The following is a 21,463-nucleotide window of genomic DNA, read 5'->3' on the forward strand; positions in this document are numbered from 1 at the left end:
GATGCGCGGGGGAAGGACATCATGGCCTTCATGCGCTCTGTAATTGCTAACAATTACAGAGATTGCTTTATCCACTATAAAGACCACCCAAAGAGGTTGGCTAATGAGACCCTCGCTACTGTTCGCTCTAGGTATCCTAACCCCCCCAATCGCCAGTTCACAGATAAATGGGGGAAGTCAAAGATTGTTACGATACTTAGCAATAAAAGATCTTCGCTTAAGAGGCAGGCACTAGTGGAGCTTGCCAGGCTTGAGGCAGGTCAACCACCAAGGGGCCCGCCCCACACCGCTCACAAGCGTGAGTGGAAGAAGGCAATGAAGTCAGCGAGGGAGGACCCCAGTCTGCAGCACGTGGAGGCACGGAGGATCCAGATGGAGGAATATGGAAGCGCGCATTTGGAGCAGGGGGTGTTGAATCATGGGAGGCCCAATTTGTAAGTATCGATCTCAAATTATATTGCTTATGTAGTTTATTAGGAGGTTGGTTGTTTCTTTGTACTAATCCCTCCACAAAGTGTGTCGCGGTCATGCAACTTGAGATCGTGGGCAGATACCCTACTCCAGTGGAGACAGCCTACCACTGCCACCATCACAGAGGAGATACATGGAGGCACTTCTATGATGACGGGTTGATTACTGAGGAGCAGTATACCCGAGCTACTGGAGCGGCCCCCCAGGTATTTGAAAGTAATTAAATAATGCCAAAATTATAAGTAAAGATTTGATTTTTCATACATTGATATATGTTGTCCCTTGTTCACAGGCCCATGCACAAGACGACGAGGAAGATGAGGAAGGAGACGCAGAAGGAAGCGCAGAAGGGAGCGTGGAAGGCAGCGAGGATTAGTCGTAGAAGTAGTGCTAGCTACTCTTTTTTGTACTTAAAGCCAGTGGCTTGGCTTCGTGCCTCTTGTATATAGACTCCTCTTATTTTTTGTACTTGAAGCCACATGACATGGCTTAGCTTCCTTATTTTTTGTACTTAAAGCCACATGACGTGGCTTAGCTTTGTGCTATATGTATATACAAGCACTTTTTGAGCTTTCAATTTTATTGCATTTTGGAGTTGTAATATTTTATTTGGAATTGTAATTAAAATGAGGTTGGCTGTAAGAATTAAATTACAGAATGTGGATATGGGATTCTTGTAACTATATAGCATACATAACATACACAGTATTCTGTAAAAAAAAAAAAAAAAAAAGCGCGTCTATCAGTGCGTTTAAAAACGCATTTATATTCGCGTCTGTTTGTTCGACTTGCGTCTATATGTGCGTCTATAAATGCGTTTATAAGCGCGTCTATTTATGCGTCTAACTATGCGTCTATACGCGCGTGAGTCTGATATATAGACGTGCAATTAGACGCGGGTCTCCAGATGCGCAAATAGATGCGCTCGTAAGTTTTTTATTTAGTTCATGAAACGCGTCTGTGCGCGCGTCTATGGGTGCTTTGTCTTGTTGTGATGTAAGGTTCAATTTAAAAAAACCTAGACGTAAGTGACTGCTTAAGTTTGTTCCAAATCATCTACCTTTCCGCAACAATCTTCTAAAAGCATGTCTTGAAAAGTAACCATGTTGATTTCTAAGGTTAGTAAAAGCAACTAGAATACCAGGCCAGCTGTTAACTGTATGGGCTATTGTAAGTAGCTAATAATAGGTCACTTGATCTAACGGCTTCGACAGTGCCACATGGTTTTGCAGGATTTTAGAGTTTCATAAAATGCTCTAGTGCTGCTGGCAAAGTAATCATGAGATCCTTAATAGTTCCTCCAAAAAAAGGCTTGGAGACATTATTGTTCTAGAAGGGAAAAGTTCTTGCCTACATATTCTACGTATATACGGGATGAGAGAACAGAAAATAACCGTAGCTTGCATATCAAACTACAAGCGAGTCAAATATATACGTCAAAATTTACGAAGGCAGATAGTACTGTGCAATCCTATAGCATGATCAAGCGAAATTCATTCCGTCAACGAGAATAGCGCTACGTAAGATTCCATAGTCAGCTTGGTATAACAGTAGCCTTGTGTGGAAAAGGAAAGTTTTTCTGAAATCCGCCTTCTGCAAAGAGATCGTCCACTATGCAAGCAGCCGATTTCTATCTGGGCTCTAAGAAGATAAGCTTTTTCTTCCGTTGCGTTGCGTCCAATGATGGAACAAATCAGTGAACCTTGCCGTCCTCATCATCCCTATCTTTCCCTGGAGATTACAGAGGCGATTCTAGTTTTCCTTCCTCTCTCGTGTCTCAAAATTTTCGATGTGTTTGCAACGAGTGGGATAACTTGATATCAACCTATCGGTTTTCAATTGTACGACGTTCACTTTCTGCTCGGAGACGGCGACTTATCTTGTGCTGGCGTGATGCCTGCTCTGCTTTCGACTTCCATGCTGAAGAATGGTTCGAGTACCCGCTAGACTCCCTTCCTCCACCTCGTGTATATACACGGGTTAGGGCTTCTGCCGACCGTTTGCTCCTCATTGAGCCAGATCGTACTTATATTGTATGCAATCCGGTAACGTTTTGGTACCAAAGCGACGGCATGCTTTCCATATGGCATGGGCTTTGATGGCAGGCAACGGCAGACAAAATTACAAGGTGATAGAATATCATCACGGTACTAGCAGGATCGAGATGTTCGATTCTTGCAACATGTCCTGGAAATCCATTGGAATGATTCCCCTTGTAGAGTCCATGGTGGCTCTACAAAATCCAGCAAGGATCTAGTGTCTACAACGTCGGGTACGTTTGAGTACTGTTTGCATTGCCGACAAGCAGAGGATAAACGAAGCTCAGAATGGACCTGCGTTCAATTACCATCGAGGGGCCGCCGCAAGGTGCATTATGAACTAAACAGCAGCAACGACCGGCTTTTCTGTGTGAGTTACAGAATATGGCCGAGTGGCCGACATGTTGCAGACGTTGAAGTGTGGGAGGAGCTCGGAAACAAAGGCTGGAGGTTAGTGGTGAGGGTGCCGTGGGGAATGCTGAAAGCGCTAAATGTGACTGAAGGACGGAGCTGGACATGCATGGTAGAAGATTTCTGTTGCTTTTTAAGCTTTGACGGCAAATCTCTGTCTTACCACATGATAGAAAAGTGTTGGAGGTGGCTGCCCATATATTGGAAGTGTCTCAAACTGCAGTTGGGTTTTCTGGCATTTTAACTAGCATTCCAGGACCTCCCATCTGTTTTGGCCTTGCCTATGGAAGGACTACGTGATGGTGCAAATTACAGAAACGGGAAACTGTTTTCTTTTACTTATTCTGGTTATCTGGGATTCTTGGTTGGTTTTGAGATTTTCTATTCCATTATAGTGTGGTTTATTGAATGCATATGCGTGAGAAGCAAGGCAATTAAGCGCTACTTTTCCATGAGTTTTGCATTTTTGGGTTTGTTAGCACTGGGTAGAGTTATAGCAACGATTTGCTTTGCCCTTTGGATTTGGATTGTGAGACACTTGTACCCATGGCATGGGTTTTGATTTAGCTCCAAGGTGAGTCCTCTTCACTCTTCTAAGAGTTATGTGGCACCCATGTGCACCTTCTCTTGGCTTTCTCTGTGCATCTCCAATGAATCATCAGCCTCAGCAAGTTGCTTCGGTGATGCAACTGGATGGATCAACGCAAGGAGGATCATAGAAAACGGGGCAGACTTGCTGTCAAGCACACAAAGTGTGCCCTCTTGTTTCATTTGCTAATCACGCTCTGACTCTTTGAATTTGCTAATCTTTGCATTCACAGTGGCGATGATCAAGTTGTGGTTGTTCTTCTACAATGAATTTATAAAAGGAGTTTGATGCTAGCAAGATTTGTTTGCTCCTTTCGTATATGCGTCAGAGTGTTTATTTAGAGTTGACATTTAGCTCTTCCACCTTTTGCTTTGTCGATTTGAACCTGTTCTAAGGATGTTGTCCCATCTTTGACCTTTATTATTGTTGTTGATTTAACCATTTGTATAAGGCCTCGATCCTTTTGGTATTTGCTTTAGCCTCCCTCTCCATAGAATGGGTATTCTAGATGCTCCACATAGTTGTCATAGACTAGGATCCTTAATATGATCTGGCAACCTCCTTTATGACTTAGTCGAGCTCTTTTTCTACCTCCTCTAGCCAATGTTGTGTAGATTTGGCTTTGTTCCATTCTTGTTTGAGCTCTTATTGGACTTGGCTAACTTTGTCTTCATATTCTCTAGCCACAATGAGGTACTAAAACTCATGGCGCAATGATTCGAGGTTGCCTAGCTAAGCTCAACATGAGGACACAAAGTTAATTCGAATAGCTCTACTAGAATTGCAGCAGGATTATAGGAGGATCTTATAAGTAGGATTATGATGGCCTTCTAAAATTTAGAGTGCTAAAAAATTTTCTAATCCAAGTAGCACTGGTAATGCCAGCAAGCTAGACACTCAGCAACTACCATTCATTACAATCTAGTTCTTCTGTTGGAACTATTTGAGATTGAAAAGATTGCGACCTGAAGTAGGATGTTGAAAATTGAAAAGATTGGGATGTGATTCATGAAGTAAGATTCAACATTTTGATGATTATTCACAACTTTCAAAGAAAGCATGGGAATGATGTCATTCAAGCTAGTATATAGACTAGAGGTAGTAGAATAGTTGCATCCCGAGGAGTCCATCAATATTTGATGGAACCAATTATTGCAGCTAGAATGAGAAGATATGTGACTCGAATCAGGGATGATTTTTGTATGTTAGTTTCATTAAGAAGTAAAACTTTTATATTGGTGTCAAAAGTTTGTATGCCCTAATAAAAATAGATCTTTGAAACATTTGCAAGGATTTGAAACTTTTATGTAAAAAAATTTGAAGTTTCGCTAGGGTTTACATATTTTACTTCAAAATTCAATAGAACATATACAAAAGCGTAGTATATTCTATCAATATTGTGAAACTAAAAAAACTATCTTGATAAAATTTTGCCAAGATTTTATATTAATAATATATAAACATACCTTGGATAAAAATATCCACGACACAAATTGTCCAAGAAAGAAGGAAGGCAAGGCTACATTGGAATATCAAATTCACAATGTTTAAGGAAGGCGATTTAGTATTGATGTATAGGCTCAAAACTAGGAGTCTTTGATGTCCCCTCTTCCTCTTCTCCCACAATGGACTATCCTATGGAAGATTGTAGCTTCCCCTTAAGAGACCACAACAAGCTCTCTTACTATCAATTCCCCCACCTCTATGGTGTGTTATTATTTCTCCAAAATTTTTGCTATACTAGTACAAAACAAGGTTATCTTTGGCATCTATTTTCTTCTATGTCTCTATCTTGCTCTATTGCAAGCAGAGCTAGAACCTCTTGTGAATGGAAGTGTGGAAATTTCTTCCATCTCTAAAATGATTTCATACTATGCTAATTCTATGCACACAAAATAGGTTCCTAAAGAACCCCTTTGAAGATATAATTCCTCCTCTTTTGATATTTTTGTATTGCATTTTGGACTTAGGAGTTTACAATCTCTTTGCAACCTATATCTAAAAGGGGGATCATTGAGTATATATGCAAAGATTAACTTAGCAACCATTGTACACTATACATATATAAATGAATCATGTACGATATAATTTTGATGCCCAGTGAGGAATATGAATTGTATCTCTATTTGGGTCCTAATCCCCAAAAATCTAGCAAATATTGCACTTGAATTGAAGGGTGAGTGTCCAAAGTGCCACAATCTGGGGGGTCCTACTTGGGCACCCATCCTACAATTGAATTGAGACTTTTGGCAAAAAACTTTAGGTCAAAAGGACCAAGTCAGGGTCACCTTAGGGTAGCTGACCTCTATTTGAAATAAATCCTAAATTGAAGGCCCAAAAGTGCCAAAAAGTGTGTGTCCAACCGCATGATGAGCCTCACATCACGTCACTGGAAAGTCCTCCCTCTGCTCACCAGGCTTGTTCATTGCATCTTCTCCATTTTTGCAAGCTAGGTGAGTCTCTCACAGATGTCTATTTATACACTTCTTCTTGGTATTGTTCATCAACCTAGGAAAGACAAATATTCTCAAAAACTTAGCAAATACATTCCTAAGAAGATTGTGACATCGCGGGCTTCTGGCAGGCCTATTTGCTTGGTTTTCTAGCATGTAGCAAACTTGTGAACCAGGACACTCTAGTAAAAAAATGTGTATTGTGTAGGTGCTTGAGGTGGATAGGGAGAGCCAACGCCAAAAAAAAAAAGTCCATGAAAACAAAAAACAAGGAGCAAATGGGTCTCCAAGGAGGCCTCAATCTCGCGGCCTCCTTGGAGACCCACGTGTCTTTTTTTTTTTCCCCTTTTTTTGGATACAATTCAAACTATTTTGATCTATTTTTAAATGTAAATGAGAAGAGGGGGTGTTTGGGAAGACGTATGGTGTGCCTTTGAATGAGCAAAAAAATAGGGCAAATAGGCCTCCAGGGAGATCGCGATGTCGTGGCCTCCTGGGAGTGGTGTTTGGATATTTTTTTTGCCCATTCAAAGGTTGAGAAACAAGTCCACAAAAATGGCAAAAGAGGGCTTGAAGGAGTGCGCAATGTCATAGCCTCCTGGGAGTGTTGTTTGGCCAAAAATTTTTCCCCTTCAAAGGCCACACCAAATGCCAAGAAAAAATGGAGAAAGTGGACTTGGAGGAGGCTACGATGTTGCAGCCTCCTGGGAGTGCTCTTTGGGCATTTTTTTTCCTCTTCAGAGGCTATGCCAAATGCTAAGAAAAAATGAAAAAAGTGGGCTTGAAGGAGGCCACGATGTTGCGACCTCTTGAGAGTATTGTTTGGGTGGTTTTTTCACCCCTCCAAAGGCTATGCCAAATGCCCAAAAAAATGGCAAAAGGGGTCTTGAAGGAGGTTGTGATGTCACGTCCTCTTGGGAGTGTTGTCTGGCCATTTTTGGCTTCTTAGAAGATGTAGAATTAGCAAGGTTAAGGAAGATTTGAAATCCTTAAAAAATAGTGAATGGTGGATCCAAGGAGACCATGACATCACACTCTTAATAGCCCAAGTTGGACATTCTTTTAACCATCTAACAAGGCCATATTGTGTGCTGAAAGGGCTTCCTTAAATTATAATAAGGTGCCAAAAATTAAGCAAATGAGGTGTGAAGGAGGCCGCGATGTTGCAGGCACTTGTATGCCCTATTTATTCATTTTTTGCAAAGAAATGTTCATCTCAATTTTATCATCTAAATTGACTTCACAACATCTCAAATTTATCATTCTAATGGCATTTTGAAGAATTGTTTAATTCTTTGTGGTTGTCTATGTTATTGTTCTATATATAGATATTGGGGAGAGTACAACTCCTCCACCTAAAATAAGGAGAAAGGGTAAATAGAAATTAATATCACCTCCCAAGAAGAGAGAGAGGAAAAGGAAGCAAACTATCCAGCCTAATCCTATTGAGGGTGAGATAGATTGGGAGTTGAGATGCCTGCAAACACAGAGGATACTACGAATCTTCATGACACTGAGCAGTGGAGGAGATGAGGTTGATTTGGCTATTGAGGATATAGACTTGGACCTTGTTGGTGGGGGAGATATCATTTCAAAGTGTAAGCTCCTTAGCTAGGATGAGTGTCCCAGGATCCCTCTTTGCAGACTCATCACTTATGCTAGAGTGAGAGGTTTAAGTGGTGATGTGGGTGCATGAAAGAGTGCATTTTAGTATGAGGGGTATCTTCCCCAAAAAGGGAGCATTCATTATATCCATTCACAGCCAAAAGGGATGCATGGCTAGTCACTGTGGTGGAGGAGATGTCATCAATATTCTTGCTATAGTGGGTGGTTTCTTCTATTCCCATATTTACTTTGAATCTAGTATCTATTTCCTTATTTGTAATCTTATCCATGCCCCAATCATGCAATATTGATGCTTCTCCTAGCTATGGAGATTCGTATGTTGTTGATCCTTTAGGAAGATGCAATATGGTGAATTGTATGGTGAATCTGACTCCAACAATTTTGGTTGATATATTATCAACAATTTTCCAAAGGGTTTCATCTTGTTATGATCAACTACTCGTATCTTAAATGTGGGCATCCTCAGTGGTGGTCCCCATTTCTCATAGAGATCCTTTGCTAGGATGTTCACTCCTACTCAACTGTCCACTCTTGTAAGATATTGGCTATTCACTTTCTGCTTTAACATCATGGTTACATTTTTTATGTCATCCCTATCACAAATTGTATGATTTAAGTTCTAGTTATAGGTTGGAGTCGCTCAACTATCCTGACTACTCCCACAAAATCTAGAGCTCAAGAGCATGATGGAGGTTAATGGTTCCTCAATAGCTAAGGCACTTATATCCTCCTAGGGATGTAGGATTGAGGCTTGGCATCGATACATTTGGCACAAATGTTGGTTGCCTATACTGTAGGATTGGCACTTGTTGGTATTTGTTGGGGTCTCGATTGTGGAACCATCAGGTTCTCAAAGCATGTTTTTTCATCATGTACCAAATCATCATAGACTGGACACCATCACCTTGATGGTTGGGCTCCTTTTAGGTTGAATCTAGCCCTCAGGATTGGGCACTCATTTGGGGTGTGGTTGGCCATACAATGCATGCACCACATATTCTCCCTTCTTGGATATTTGGGCATGGGGTGTTCAGAACCTCAAAACTTTTACTCTATGGAATAAATCATTGCTTCTTTAACTCTTGTGGCCATGGCTTCCAACAATTGTCAGTGGTATGGTGTTTATGTGCCATACTTCCTCTCTTGGAAAACTTATGATGATTAGACTTATTGCCATCATACTCTAGTGTCTGAGACAATCCTACCATCCTCGAATTCAATTGTTGCTTCATGAGCATCATTGTAATGCTCATAACTATTGACTTCCTTCATTTCCTTCTTGATTGGATTTTTCAATCTAGAAATGAGCTAGGCAGCTATATATTTATCATTGAGATGGGTATCACGTTTTTCTATCACCGATTTCATTCTCCCCAAGTACATTTTGACTATTTATTTTTCCCCTTCTTGATTTTATATAGGGTTATCTTGTAGCCTTTTACTTGAAATTTCCTTTTGAATTGATTAGAGAGGAGATCTTAGGTTGCTCTTTCCTCCACCACAAGAGATCAAGATACCATTCAAATGCATCATTGATTAGGGCCATGGAAAACCATGCTATTTTTCTTTCATCAGATTAGTCCCTACCAGCATCACATGTATCATCAAAGAGTTGGAGGAATCTTTCAACAACACAAATTCCTAGATCAAGTCACTCTTCTTTTGTTTGAAGTTGGTGAGATCTATCCTAGCATCCTCTTTATTCATTTCTTTGTGAAATTGTCTCAAGAGAAGGCTCCTTTCATTTGCAAAAATGTCCCATCCAGAATTTGGTAAACCATCATTTTGTGATTTTATGCTAGATACTAGTTATATAACCTTCCTTATTGTTGGTTGGGTTGATATGCACACGTAATAGAAGCTTTGGAGGTTGTTGAAGGGTTCCTCATCCCTTAGTCCTAAAAATTCTAGAGCCGTTATTTTAGTTTTTTGTAGGGAAAAGAGGGTTTCTTATTGATTGTTTATAAAGCTATCATAATAGTTTTTACATGGGCTCTAGGAGACAATCTTTAAGAAGTACAAGAAGAACAGAAACACCTGAGAAACACGTAATACATCAAAGTATAAGGTCCTATGAGTAGTGGGTAAAACAACTTCAGCCCTTCTGCTAGAGGGCTTCATGGCTATCACCAGCAAGTTCCAGATATCTTTGGTAATAAAGATGTGATCACAAGCCATAGCCACACCCTTTTTTAAGGTCTTTAGTAATCTTTTCAATATACCGACACATCACATTCCTTTATTATGTGCTCCTAAGCCTATAGACATCAACCAATGTGAATTTACTGGCAAAACATCAAGAAAAAACTTATTAAATACCATGGCATTTCTTTGTAACCAAATGAACCACATCTCAATGCCGACCAATCCCATGCAACCTAGTTGGGACATCTCCTAATAGGATCACTTTATAATTGAAAGGCAAACATCTACCTAACTTTGTCCTATTTGCCACACAGCTTTTAAAAATCTACAAGTTAGAAAGACATGAGCTATGTGTTTTTTTACTAGCTAAAACCTCGATGGCTGCTATTGTCCAAGTCCTCTGTGCCACTATACAACCCCAAAGATAGTATGGGATCATCTCGAGCACTCCCTCTGTATAGTAGTGACAACGGCAATCCACATGCATCTTCTCTGTCCAAGGTCAAATGGGAAAGCCCCCATGGGCCACCATCTAGAAGAAATAGGCTTGGCGACGAGTGTCGTGGAGAGGCTTGGCGAGAAAGGAGGAGGGGGGTCGTGCGGGGCTTAGCGAGAAAGGTTACAAGGTAGTAGCTAAGTGTATAAGGAGATCCAGTAGCAATGACGTGGTTGTGAGTATGATGTCTCAACAGTTTCAAACTGGAGCTCCAAAACTTTGAAGGGACCATAGGATTTAGGGGCAAACTTAAATACAGGGTGTGTCTCAATACTCTTAAGTCTGCGCTTCTCAATACGTAACATGACTAGGTCACCTTCAACAAATACAACTTTCTTTCTACCCTTGTTTGCACGTGCAGTATACACAGCTTGAGCATGCTCGATATTCTTTTTGACAGTAGTCAAAATGCTAGAGAAATCTTCAGTAAATCGATCGGCAGCCTCTACTTGGTGCTTAAGGCGGGTCAATGGAGTAGGAATGGTCTTTCCATAGACAATTTGGAATGGAGATTTGCCTGTAGCAGAGTGCTTAGTGTTGTTGTAGGTAAATTGTAATATGTGTATAAATTTATCCCATTTGCCTGGCTGACCAGACACGTAAGCAAGTAACATGTCACAAATAGTATTTTGTGTGACCTCAATATGGCAGTTAGCTTCAAATCTTCCACAACTAGGAAATACTAGAAAAACTAAACAAGTTTGCAATTGGAGAAGCAAAATCCAAGGGTCACTCAATTTTGAAGTAAGAATTGCACTTGATCCTGTTGTGATATCTTGAAGATTGGTGATGATAATATGAAGTCAAAGTATGATGAAAGTAACTACATTTAGTCCCGATTCTCCCATCTCGTGGACTTGCTTTTATCACCTCTCCCTTGAGCTCTCCAAGTCTCCTCTCGTGCTCCTCGCATCTTCATTCCTCCCTTTCACGTTATGTCCTCTTTTGGCCTCTCCTCTTCGCCCATTTTCATTCTTCTCTTTTCCTCTCCTCTCTTTCTTCTCTTCATTATTTGTTTCATTCTTGGGTCGAACTATCTTATATTCAATATTCTCTAGATTCGTGGCCGTATTGAAGTCACGTCACCCCATTCAAATAGTGGATGTCAAACATAGATTATTTATTGTCGATTCGTGGAAGTTCTCTCACCTGTGATAACGAGGCAAGGGTTTGACTGATGTACCTCGACGAAAAGACATTGACAATATGCGGTAACCTGGCACGGAGAACGAAATTTAGAATAATAGTTATTACGCCATTCTATGCGCACACCTGGAGACATGGAGGCTGGAGCCGATAAAACAAGGGAAAGGTTTAACGCGAATCCCGATCCGGCTGCAAGAATAGCGAACTGACATTGTGCGTGAAGTGAACCCGGTTCGGAGAACGAGATTATACGAAAGACCAATACTTGGATTATGTGAGTACGGTGTACCTGGAAAGGCAAGAATGACAAAGCCAGCTCACTCAGTCAAGACACAATGGATTATGGTAGTAGCTGTGCATTAATGCACACGAAAGTTGTGCAGATATCTGCAGATTCCAGAAGTAAAAGGGCTATTGACAAAAACAGCATCAAAAGTCAGACGAGAAAATCGAAGTGGCAGATGCTCTACACTCTAGATTCCAGAGTCCAGAATCTGAGGGATGAATCATGAAGCACACTCAAAGCTAAATTCTCCAGGCCCAGCCAAAGAGCGGGAAGGAGTAGGGAACTTGGAAGGGTAACACGGAGTCCTTTCCAGGGAGGAAGCCACGAGGATTATTATCGGTGGCTGGTCGGAGGCCGAGAGTCAGAATTCGATTGGGAAAGGGCAACACGTGGCCCTTCCCGACTGTCAAGGTGGGCTAGGAGGCGGGGTTTTTGACTTTTCGATTAGGTTTTGCCGAAGTTTTGTGCATCTGGATTTTGGGTTTTAGGGTCCAAGAAGTTGGAAATATTCCTATATCTGATGAAAAGAGGAAGCAGGAAATCCATGTTGGAAATATTCAAGAAAGCAAGGGATTGAGGGGAGCCCCAGATGCCTTGAGCCATTCTACCCCAAATCAAAGGTGGACTTTAGCAGTTTCCTGCAACCCTGAAATGTTCACCTTGAAATGTTCAAGGACGTTGCCATAACAAGTGTTCAGAGCAAACATTTTTCTCAACAAATCACAACTTGGGGTTTCAAAATTTCAAATGTTCAAGGGGCTACCATAACGATTGTTCACAAAAACATTTTCCCCAATAAATCACAAAAACTTGGGATTTCAAAAATTTGACAGTTTTTCTTGAGAATTTGTAGATTTTAAAGCTAAAATATAACTCAATTTCCCAAAATTTTATAGATTTTACAAGATTGAGATAATATATATATATGTGTGAAAATGAAATGTTGCAAGTTCATTGTATCTAGGAACATTGGCCATAACTACGTGATTTTAGCAATTTTTTGACCGCTCTTAAATGTTCAGGGATGTTGCCATAAGAGTAAGAACCATCGAATATGTACCCTCAAATGAGGTGTTTTGGGGGGTGTGCTGGGACAACCCTCAGTAGCCTGTTGTCCTACCTGCATGGTGAATTCGTCCTAAAAGGGATATCATTCAATTGCAATGCTAGTTCCCAAATGGTGCACACCTTCATCTCTCGCCATTGTCACCCCTCCCCAACGAAACTCTTCCACCCGTGCACTCCCCTCGTAGGTAGCCATGGCACAACTTCTCCACTCGATCTCAACATGTCCAGAAATGCTACCCTCAACCTCGTCGCTGATCAAACAAACCTTCTGCCATGCATTTCTGTGCAGTCTAATCGGCTGTAACTAGTGGAGGTCGTCCCCTCGACATAGGTTCCAAATCCAGGGGGATGGATGGTGCGGGAGATATAGGGGGTGGTTCCATCCCCACATCTATATCAAAATCCATGAGATGCAATGGGAGACAAAAGTAAGAAGAAGAAGGAGATCTTTGAAGACATGCTCGACAAAAGTTTGGAGTACAAAAATAAGTTCAACATGCTCTTACAATAGAAGGCGATCCATGCGAGAGTGTAACATTGCCGGTCAAAGATCTCAGAGTTTTGCAAGTCTAGGGCACCTCCCAACAATGCAAGGGCAAGTGGGAGAAATTATCAAGTGTTTGTAACAAGAGCTATGAGCGATAAACAAATCAAGGGGCATCCTAACGCAGGAGGTAGTAGGTTCATTAAAGGAAGGGGATTTTTAAATTTAGGACACTTATGGGCAATTTATGGGCAAGAGGGTGTTTAAAATACTTATGCTATGTACTGTATGGAGGGGGGTTTTAAATTCCTAATTACAACCTATACAGGCACAGAAGAGAAGTAAACAATTACATAAACGAATCACAACCTGTATAGGCACAGAAAAGAAGTAAAAAATTACACAAATAAATGTAAATTTCTAAATTTAGGGGTGTTAAATATGTGCTTGCTTGCATCTATCTCTTAGAATTTTAGAGAGTGACCACCCCAAGGGCGTACTCTTTCTTTGACATGGATGAGGAGGAGAAGACAATGTTTCATCTCCCAATAGATAACTTTACCTATGGAAAATGTTTGATCTCCTTAGCATGGACCATCAAATCAATCCTAGAAACATTGTGAGTGACTCTTTCTACTCTCTCACTCCTTGTTTTTGTTATTTCCCTTGCACGAATATGGACTTTAGACTCTAGTTATCTTTGTTTTTGGCAATGAGAGATAATATTGCTAACAAAGGTGACCAGTCACCAAAAGTTGTAACCAAACCCACCAAGGTTGAAGAGTCCATGGTAGTAGATGCTACTAGCACTATAGTACTTCAAAGGAAGTTTGCTTGCAAGAAGGTGGTGTGTAGGAAACCCTAAAGAGTTTGGTAGGTGTCTTTGAAAGGGAGGCAGCCAAGAAAGGCGTCAGGTTCACTATAGTATTAGATAGTTAACAAATTGAGAGGGATGTTACTTGCTTACATGTGGAGCAATTAGAATGTGACAAGCTTGCTTCTATGGAGATGATTGCAAAGGAAAACACAATGGCCATTTGCAGTTTGTAGAATAACATTGCTAAATCGCTAGCCAATCTTAAAAAAAGTAGTGTACACAACATTCTTTTCTTGGTATTCCATGCATATGTTGCATGAAAGTGGGATTCGGAGACAAAGTGTGTCATTAGGTTTTTCGCTTTTAATTTGACAATGTTTAATTCTCTGTAGAGGTGCCTGTGTTAGTAGGTGTGCACTATGTTCTCAATTATTCAATATGCATGGAAGCTTTGATTTCTAAGAATCGTTGTTTGCAAGCAATACATGTATTGCAAGATTTTTTTTTGCTTGTACAATGTATAGATATTTGTTGTGAAAGACATTCTACTTGATTTTTATAGCCCAAAAGAAAAGCTTGGGTTTTTGAAAGTACATGTACTTTGTGAGCTACTTAAAAGGTGAAATTCACTTTGGAAGTAGATAGTCCAAGAGTGTGTCTTTGACTCCTCTTCGGATGCATGGTCTCTTTCTTTGTTATTTAGCTGCATGTTTAAATCAGGCACAAAGTTGTTAGGGATGTCCACTCCAAAGTCGACGCAGTTGTGTGTAGGATGCAACATGCTGTAATCATCTTTAGAATTTATTTTACATTTGGTTGTTGAACAGCATTGTGTGGAGAAAAGGCCATGTAGACTTGAGCCTTCTGAATGCCCTTTCTACCACTATCCTACTGGAGGAGTGGATGTAGTTGAAGTCCCTAAATCTTTAGGTCTCTAGAGCTAGAGGGAGTGACTAATGAAGGTTCTAGGGAGATATAGCCCCCATACCTGTGGTTTCTTTTTCAAAGTTCCCCCTTGTAAAAGGAGCACCTAATTGGCCTATTCTATTGTCCTCCCCCTTGAGAAATGATAGCCTAAAATGGGCAGTCATGCTCTAAATTTGTGGAGAAAATTAGCCATGCATTCATAAAATGCAATTTTTTTATGCACGTAACTTTATTGAATGGTGCAACAAACATGTTAAACATCTAAATCATGTCTTGTCATTTGTTTTGATATGCTACATGACCCCCTTTGGAATTGTTAATCAAAAGATATAGGTCGTCAAAATTTGGAAGCTTTGGGCGATCAACACAATTTTCCAAAGAAAATTGAACACCATGGTTGCCCAATGTTTTGTCCAAAACCAAAATGAGTGCCTAATTTTTTAACATTTGCCTAAAAAGAAACACTCAAGGCCCATCCAAACTATGTACTCACGGATCACTATGTCTTGTCAACAAATGTAGGTCCAAATTTCTTAGAGACCATAAGTCACTGATAGATCCAGGCCAATATCCAAGAACTCTAGGTTTGTGTCTACTACTCCCTTCAAAGACATGGTGCACCTGGCATTATGGTCTCTCCATGTCATATGCCTTTTGTGCTGAGGCAGCTCAATCTCAGTGTGAGCATTGTCTATCATGCCAATGCACTTAGGGAACCATGTGCATTCCTCAAACCATTGCTTCACCTCTTAATAGAGCTTCATTTATAGGATAACATATAAATCTATTCATGTGTTTGAGCAAGGCATTCACAAATATCTCACCACTCGACCAACAATGATTTCCCCACTCCATAGCTTTTGGAAATGTCCATGAGCTTCATGCTTAAGCCAAAAGCCTATGCAATGCCATTGCTACTTTCTTCTCTATAGTTAAGATTCTTATATGCCTTGCAAGGATATTGGGATTTCTAATGGTTGTACACCACCCACATAACAAATTGCCCACAATTCACACTCTCTTGTAATTTCTCTAAGAATCATCAATGTTAATTGATTTGTCACTATTGTGTGCTACAAAATGCAATATTGGGATGCTATCAAGGATTGAGCAAAGCTTTGGGAAAATCAACTTGGAAGGGGGTTCCGGGATAACCAATATAGATGTGCATACGTTTTTGGTGCTTATGCAATCCTTGTGGTGGCATCGAGAGCAAAAGATCATTTTTGGGGACTACTACTGTTGAATCAATAGATAAAGCAATTTTATAGCTTCTATGGTTGTTTGCAAGAAGCAATTTCATAGTGTCAAGTGGGTCACCTTCTCTCAATTTCAGAGGTGCCTCCATCAAGAGAACTGGGTGCTCTTCTAGTGCAACCTAGGCTCGTTGTATAAGGTATGATGCCAAACTTTCTGAGTCCATTACGATGCCATAGTCAATCAAATACTTCAAAGTGAGAATTCCTCTTTTTGATTGGGCTTCATCTCCAACATACGTCTCTTTTTGCCTATACCCACCATCACACTAGTGTGCCTCGGCCTCCCCACAATGCTAAAAAATATAGCTCTTGGGGTAGCATTGCTAGCAAATCCTACCTGCAAGTCAATTGATTTGTTAGGTTAAAGCTTCAATTGGCTTCTATGAGGTGATAAGTCTGTAATAACTGAAGTGAGTTAAGAGGGGAGTGTTTGTGAGGAACGATGCAGGGGTGGTGCAAGAGATGTTGATCGCCCATGCCTTGCTGCTTCTTGATCCTTCCTTTTTCTCTCTCTCCCTCTCTCATGTGCACTCTCATCCTTCCTCCTTTCTGCATTCACTCCCATCTCACACACCCTACCCATCTATATCTGTTCTACATATTTGCATCCATTCTTTCCTCCTTTCGATCTACATGACCATATTCCATTCCTCCCTCGCTTCTGATCTTCGCTACCACCTCGCCATTTTCAAGCTATTTAGCTACTATGTCAATAACCATGTCCACAACATAGACACCTTTTGTTCGTGATCGCCTTGAAAGATGTGCCTCCTCACTACTTTTAGCAACCATGCCTACATGTATGTGTCGTTGATCTTAGCAAGAACTCACCCCCTTGTGAACATAATTTTTTCACTTAATGTCTTGTTGTCGTGCAAGGGTTCAAGGAGCCATCTGAGATCACTTTCTCTATGCGAGCAAAACTTGTGTTGGGCAAATCTAGACGAACTGAAAATTGTGATTCATGAGAGAGAGAGAGAGAGAGAGAGAGAGTCTTTCATACGCAAGAGAATGTGCGGCTCGATTAGTCTGTGTAGGCACTGTGTGGATGGCTTTCAATATTTCTTGGCTAGCGAGGGAGAGAGCGCTTTCCTTCAGTGACAAAGCCATGGGTAAACAAATATACACACACACACACACACATATATATACACATATATACATATATATACATATATACATATATATATACTAGAGTGAATCAGAGCAAGGCTGTAAAAGCTAAAATATTATACGGGCATTGGACTACGAGGGCTGTCAGGACTGAGTGCCCTCCATGTGCGCTGTAGTACTCAGCTATCATGCAGCGTCGTTTTTGCCATAGCTCTTCACCCACCTCTCAATGCCTCCTCTCGTGCTTGCTTCGCCATAGCTAGCATGCTTTCATTCCTCTGTGTCATCATACTCGCCTTGCCATAGCGCACTTCCGCTGTTCACCTTTTGCCTCCACAGCCTTTTGCCTTAATATTATCTCAATCATCGCCCTCATTGCTTCTCTAGCCCGCCACCCTTCACATCTTCAATCATCTCCCAAGCTTGCTATCTCTCCCATTAGCTGCAAACTGCAATCCACCCATCTGTCTTTTGTATGTTTCTCTCTTCCTTCACATATCAGGCATCGTCAACCTCTCATCCCTCTTTCCTCCTTTGCTCTCCTTCTGTGCTAGTCCTCACCTCATCATGAACCTGCTCCCTGTACGTCCTCCTTCCTACCTCTCTTCATGGCTCTCCCCTATCCTGAGAATGGATCCGCTTTTGCTTGTCATTGTGCCTCTTTTTCTTCTAATGCCGACCCAGCTTCTCCTCCCTCCTTCTGCCTCCGCGACAGTGTTTGTTGTTGGGGGAGACGAAGGTTGGGTTGTTGGAGCCGTCAACTACACTAACTGGGCTGCAAATTACACATTCTACACGGGTGATACCATAGGTATGATTTTTTGACACTCTATATTTGTCTGCTTCTTTCGGGTCTTACATTCGCGCTTATGATTTAGCTGCCCCGCCTCGTAATGTTTGCAAGTAAAGCGTAAACTTCGGTCTTGCCCTGTGCTTTCTAAGAAAAGCTCTGTGTTGGACATGGCTTGTTGTTATAGACATCGAAGAATTAATCTCTTCTTTTCTATAACCTTTGCGTTCCTCTGCAGTGTTCAATTATCTTCCGGATGTTCACAACGTCTTGGTGGTTTCGCGCGCGAGTTACTTCAATTGCAATGTTGCAAATCCGATCGCTCGCTATGATGATGGGAATACTACTGTGAAATTGAAAGAAGCGGGTGCTCACTTCTTCATCTGTGGAGTTTACCAACACTGCCCCCTTGGGCAAAAACTGGAGGTTATAGCTTTAGAGGTGCCACTAGAAGCTCCCAGCTCTGCGCCAGCTCCCACAGCTGGTGGTTCAGAGAAGTCTCACAGTCACGCACCGTCTCCTAGTTCGTTACATTCAGGTGCTGGATCCTCGCATTGCCCACGTAGCAATGGGGTTTCCGGCCTGTTCTTGATCTTGCTACTTTTCTATTTAGCACAAGGCCAGGCAAGCGTATGAAAGTGATGCGGGAAGCTGCTCTATGATGTATTCGTTCAAGCAGAAAGTCTTTATATCCCTCGAGGGAAATGTGCAACACTCGTGCTCGATAGTTCGTGTCACCTGACATGTTTCAGAGCGTACAGCGCACTGGAGTCGCAAATTAGCTCACCAGAAATATTGTAACGGTTGTGTAAAAGCGGACCGCGGTTCATGAGATGAAGTTGCAGTGCTTCGAGGTTTAGTCTATCATGGCAGCCGATTGAGAGAGCGATTGAAAGACTGGAGAGTTGGCGTGTGGACACGGTCTTGAGCAGGGGAGTGAAAGCGGTTCAGCTCCAAAGAAATATTGTGGGGGAAGCGAGTGAAGCGAGGCAGATGTGGGAGACATGGCATGGGAGAGGTTGAGAATGGAATGTGGAGGTGAATGCGAGCAAGGAGAAAGAAGCCATAGCTGGGAGCTTGATTATCTGGTGGCCCGGATGCAGATGCCATAGCTGGAAGCATACTGCTCCTGCCCTGGACAGATGCAGACGCCATAGCTGGAAGCATGCTGCTCCATGCCCAGGACAGTGAGCAGTAGAGCACTCTGTCATGGCTCTTTCACTTGGTTTCACTCTCATTTGATCTATAGGCTATCACCTCACAACATGTAACATAACATGGCATGGAAAACAAGGGGAAGGGAATTTAGGGAACTTAGACCGTGTTATAGGATTGAAAAAGTATGGATCTACCTTGATTAGTTTATGTGAAATAATTAGATAAATATTTTACATGAGGAAGGTCTAAACAAATTTTTCAAAATATGAATTTTTTTAATTTGAGGAATATTTTGCACGAGGTTACATGCTACATCGGTTTTTGCATAATCATCAAGCATCTTTAGTAGTGTCTGTAAATAGCTCTTAGCCTTACAACATCTCCATCTCTAGTAGTAGATACTCTCTCGTCTTCGACAACCTCATTTCCCCCCATTAGCGCTCTATGTAGGAGGGCTTTTAGCCCTAGCTATTTCCTTAACCAACCAATCCCATCCTCTTCATTGAGGGAAAGCCTTATGCTATATGTGGTAAAGCTTTGGCTACAAATGTATCTCCAAGGATTGCATGATTACTATGGGCCATACGTAATAAAGTAGTCGTCTCATCGAGAGCATGCAACTAGTGGGCCTGGTGCACGCACATGGGATTGTCATGCTTCAAGCTTTCTACTAAATGTATTTAAAAATATTAACTAGAGTTACAGGGTACATCTTGAGAGAACTTGGGACAAGTGGTCCTTAAACCTAGAATCTCGCAAATAACCTAGTGGCAATTATAACTTGAATCATCTTAGGGGTGATGATGATGGGCACCTCTTGTGCCATCTCGATGGTGTATTGAGGAACCTGATGTAGTGGACTCTCTTGAACCTATGAAGCCTTTTTGTTATGTTTGCACTTTGGAGATAAAAGGGGAAACCATAGCTTTTAGACAGGCGACTACTTGCTATGAAAAGCTATTGTGCTCTCTATCATATCACTAAGCACTATTTTGTAAAACGAGTTAGTTGGAGAGAAGAACATGGACAAATTCTTTGACATTTCATCTCTATGCACTTCTTATCGAGCATATGCTATGTTAAGCTATATTTTATGTTTCTTGCTAGTGTGACATAGTGAGATAGTGCAAGCAAGTCAATATGAAAGCGTAACTCACCGACAATGACAACTTGAGCAATTCTATGTTCTCATATGTTATGCCTTACTACTCACCACCCCTTTCAAAAGAGGTAGCGATTAGCCAAGTAGCATCTAGTGCCACAAAAAAAGTTGATCACTAAGTGAACTTGTGGGATTGATGTTTATAGTGCTTCCAAAAATGGACATACTAACAATCTTAGGAACTCCAAGATTCTTTGTAAAACAGCTCGAGTCAATCAAGGATCGAGATGTGTGGTCTAACCTTGGTCTGACTTGACTTTTGAATGCACTAAGGACACATGAGACCCTTAAAGAAGAACTGAGAAAAGACGCCAAAGGATTCTAGGAGATTCAAGTAGAAGCCTTGGACATGGGAGGAGATTTGAGGAGAAGCCATGGACATGGGAGGAGATTTGCACAAACTGAAGCTTGAGCTCTCCCACGAATAGGATATAAGCAGTCTTATCTAATTGGAAGAGAATGGTGGAGGAGGAGAAACAAAAATTGATGTCAGACTTAGAAATGGCTGCTGCAAGTGAGTCAAAGGCCACAAAACACATTGATTCTATTAAACACATAGCCGATTGGGTTTGTACCAAACTTAAGAATGCTAGTAGCACCTTGCAAGATCAACAATTAGTGGATTGGAAAAGTTGGAAACAGAGTTGGAATGCACCACAAAACATTTCGATTTGGTGAGAATACACCGTGTCCATATTGTAGAGTAGTTGGAGGTAGAATCTACATTCAACATTCATATGCAGCACTTGACGAAGGAGCTGACAAAGCACAGATTGCAGGTTTTGATCTGGACACCAATATAGCATCCAACATGTTTTGGTGGTCATTGAAAAGTAAGAAAACTTTTTCATTGACATAATCAGTGCTTTATCTTAGGTCTAGGTCATTGCATTTAGTATAAACTAACCCTTTCTATACATATGCAGGTGTGTTTTGTATGGGCTTAGATTTAATACAGACTCTCTTGATGTGATATTTGCACCTTGCTTGCACACATACCACATGATGTGTGCAACATTTTGT

At 41.2% G+C, this 21,463-nt stretch overlaps 1 protein-coding gene across 1 annotated transcript; it reads left to right on the forward strand.

Annotated features, from left to right (window-relative positions):
- Positions 1-17,569: 17,569 nt before the first annotated feature.
- Positions 17,570-19,509, forward strand: LOC147890351 (blue copper protein-like). Its single transcript, XM_087390922.1, has 2 exons — positions 17,570-18,141; positions 18,359-19,509. The coding sequence occupies exons 1-2, from the start codon at positions 17,898-17,900 to the stop codon at positions 18,754-18,756; spliced, it is 642 nt and encodes a 213-aa protein (XP_087247048.1). The 5' UTR covers positions 17,570-17,897; the 3' UTR covers positions 18,757-19,509.
- Positions 19,510-21,463: the final 1,954 nt, after the last annotated feature.

The sequence above is a fragment of the Dipteris shenzhenensis genome, chromosome 19, assembly GCF_047967505.1.
Source record: "Dipteris shenzhenensis isolate YYH24624 ecotype China chromosome 19, Dip_SZ_1.0, whole genome shotgun sequence".
Lineage (NCBI taxonomy): Eukaryota > Viridiplantae > Streptophyta > Polypodiopsida > Gleicheniales > Dipteridaceae > Dipteris > Dipteris shenzhenensis.

Bases quoted from the DNA above. Each gene is read 5' to 3' on its own strand.
- LOC147890351 (XM_087390922.1), top strand. From the start codon at position 17,898: ATGAACCTGCTCCCTGTACGTCCTCCTTCCTACCTCTCTTCATGGCTC. The intron at 18,142-18,358 runs GTATGATTTTTT...GTTCCTCTGCAG, and splicing joins CTACACGGGTGATACCATAG to TGTTCAATTATCTTCCGGAT.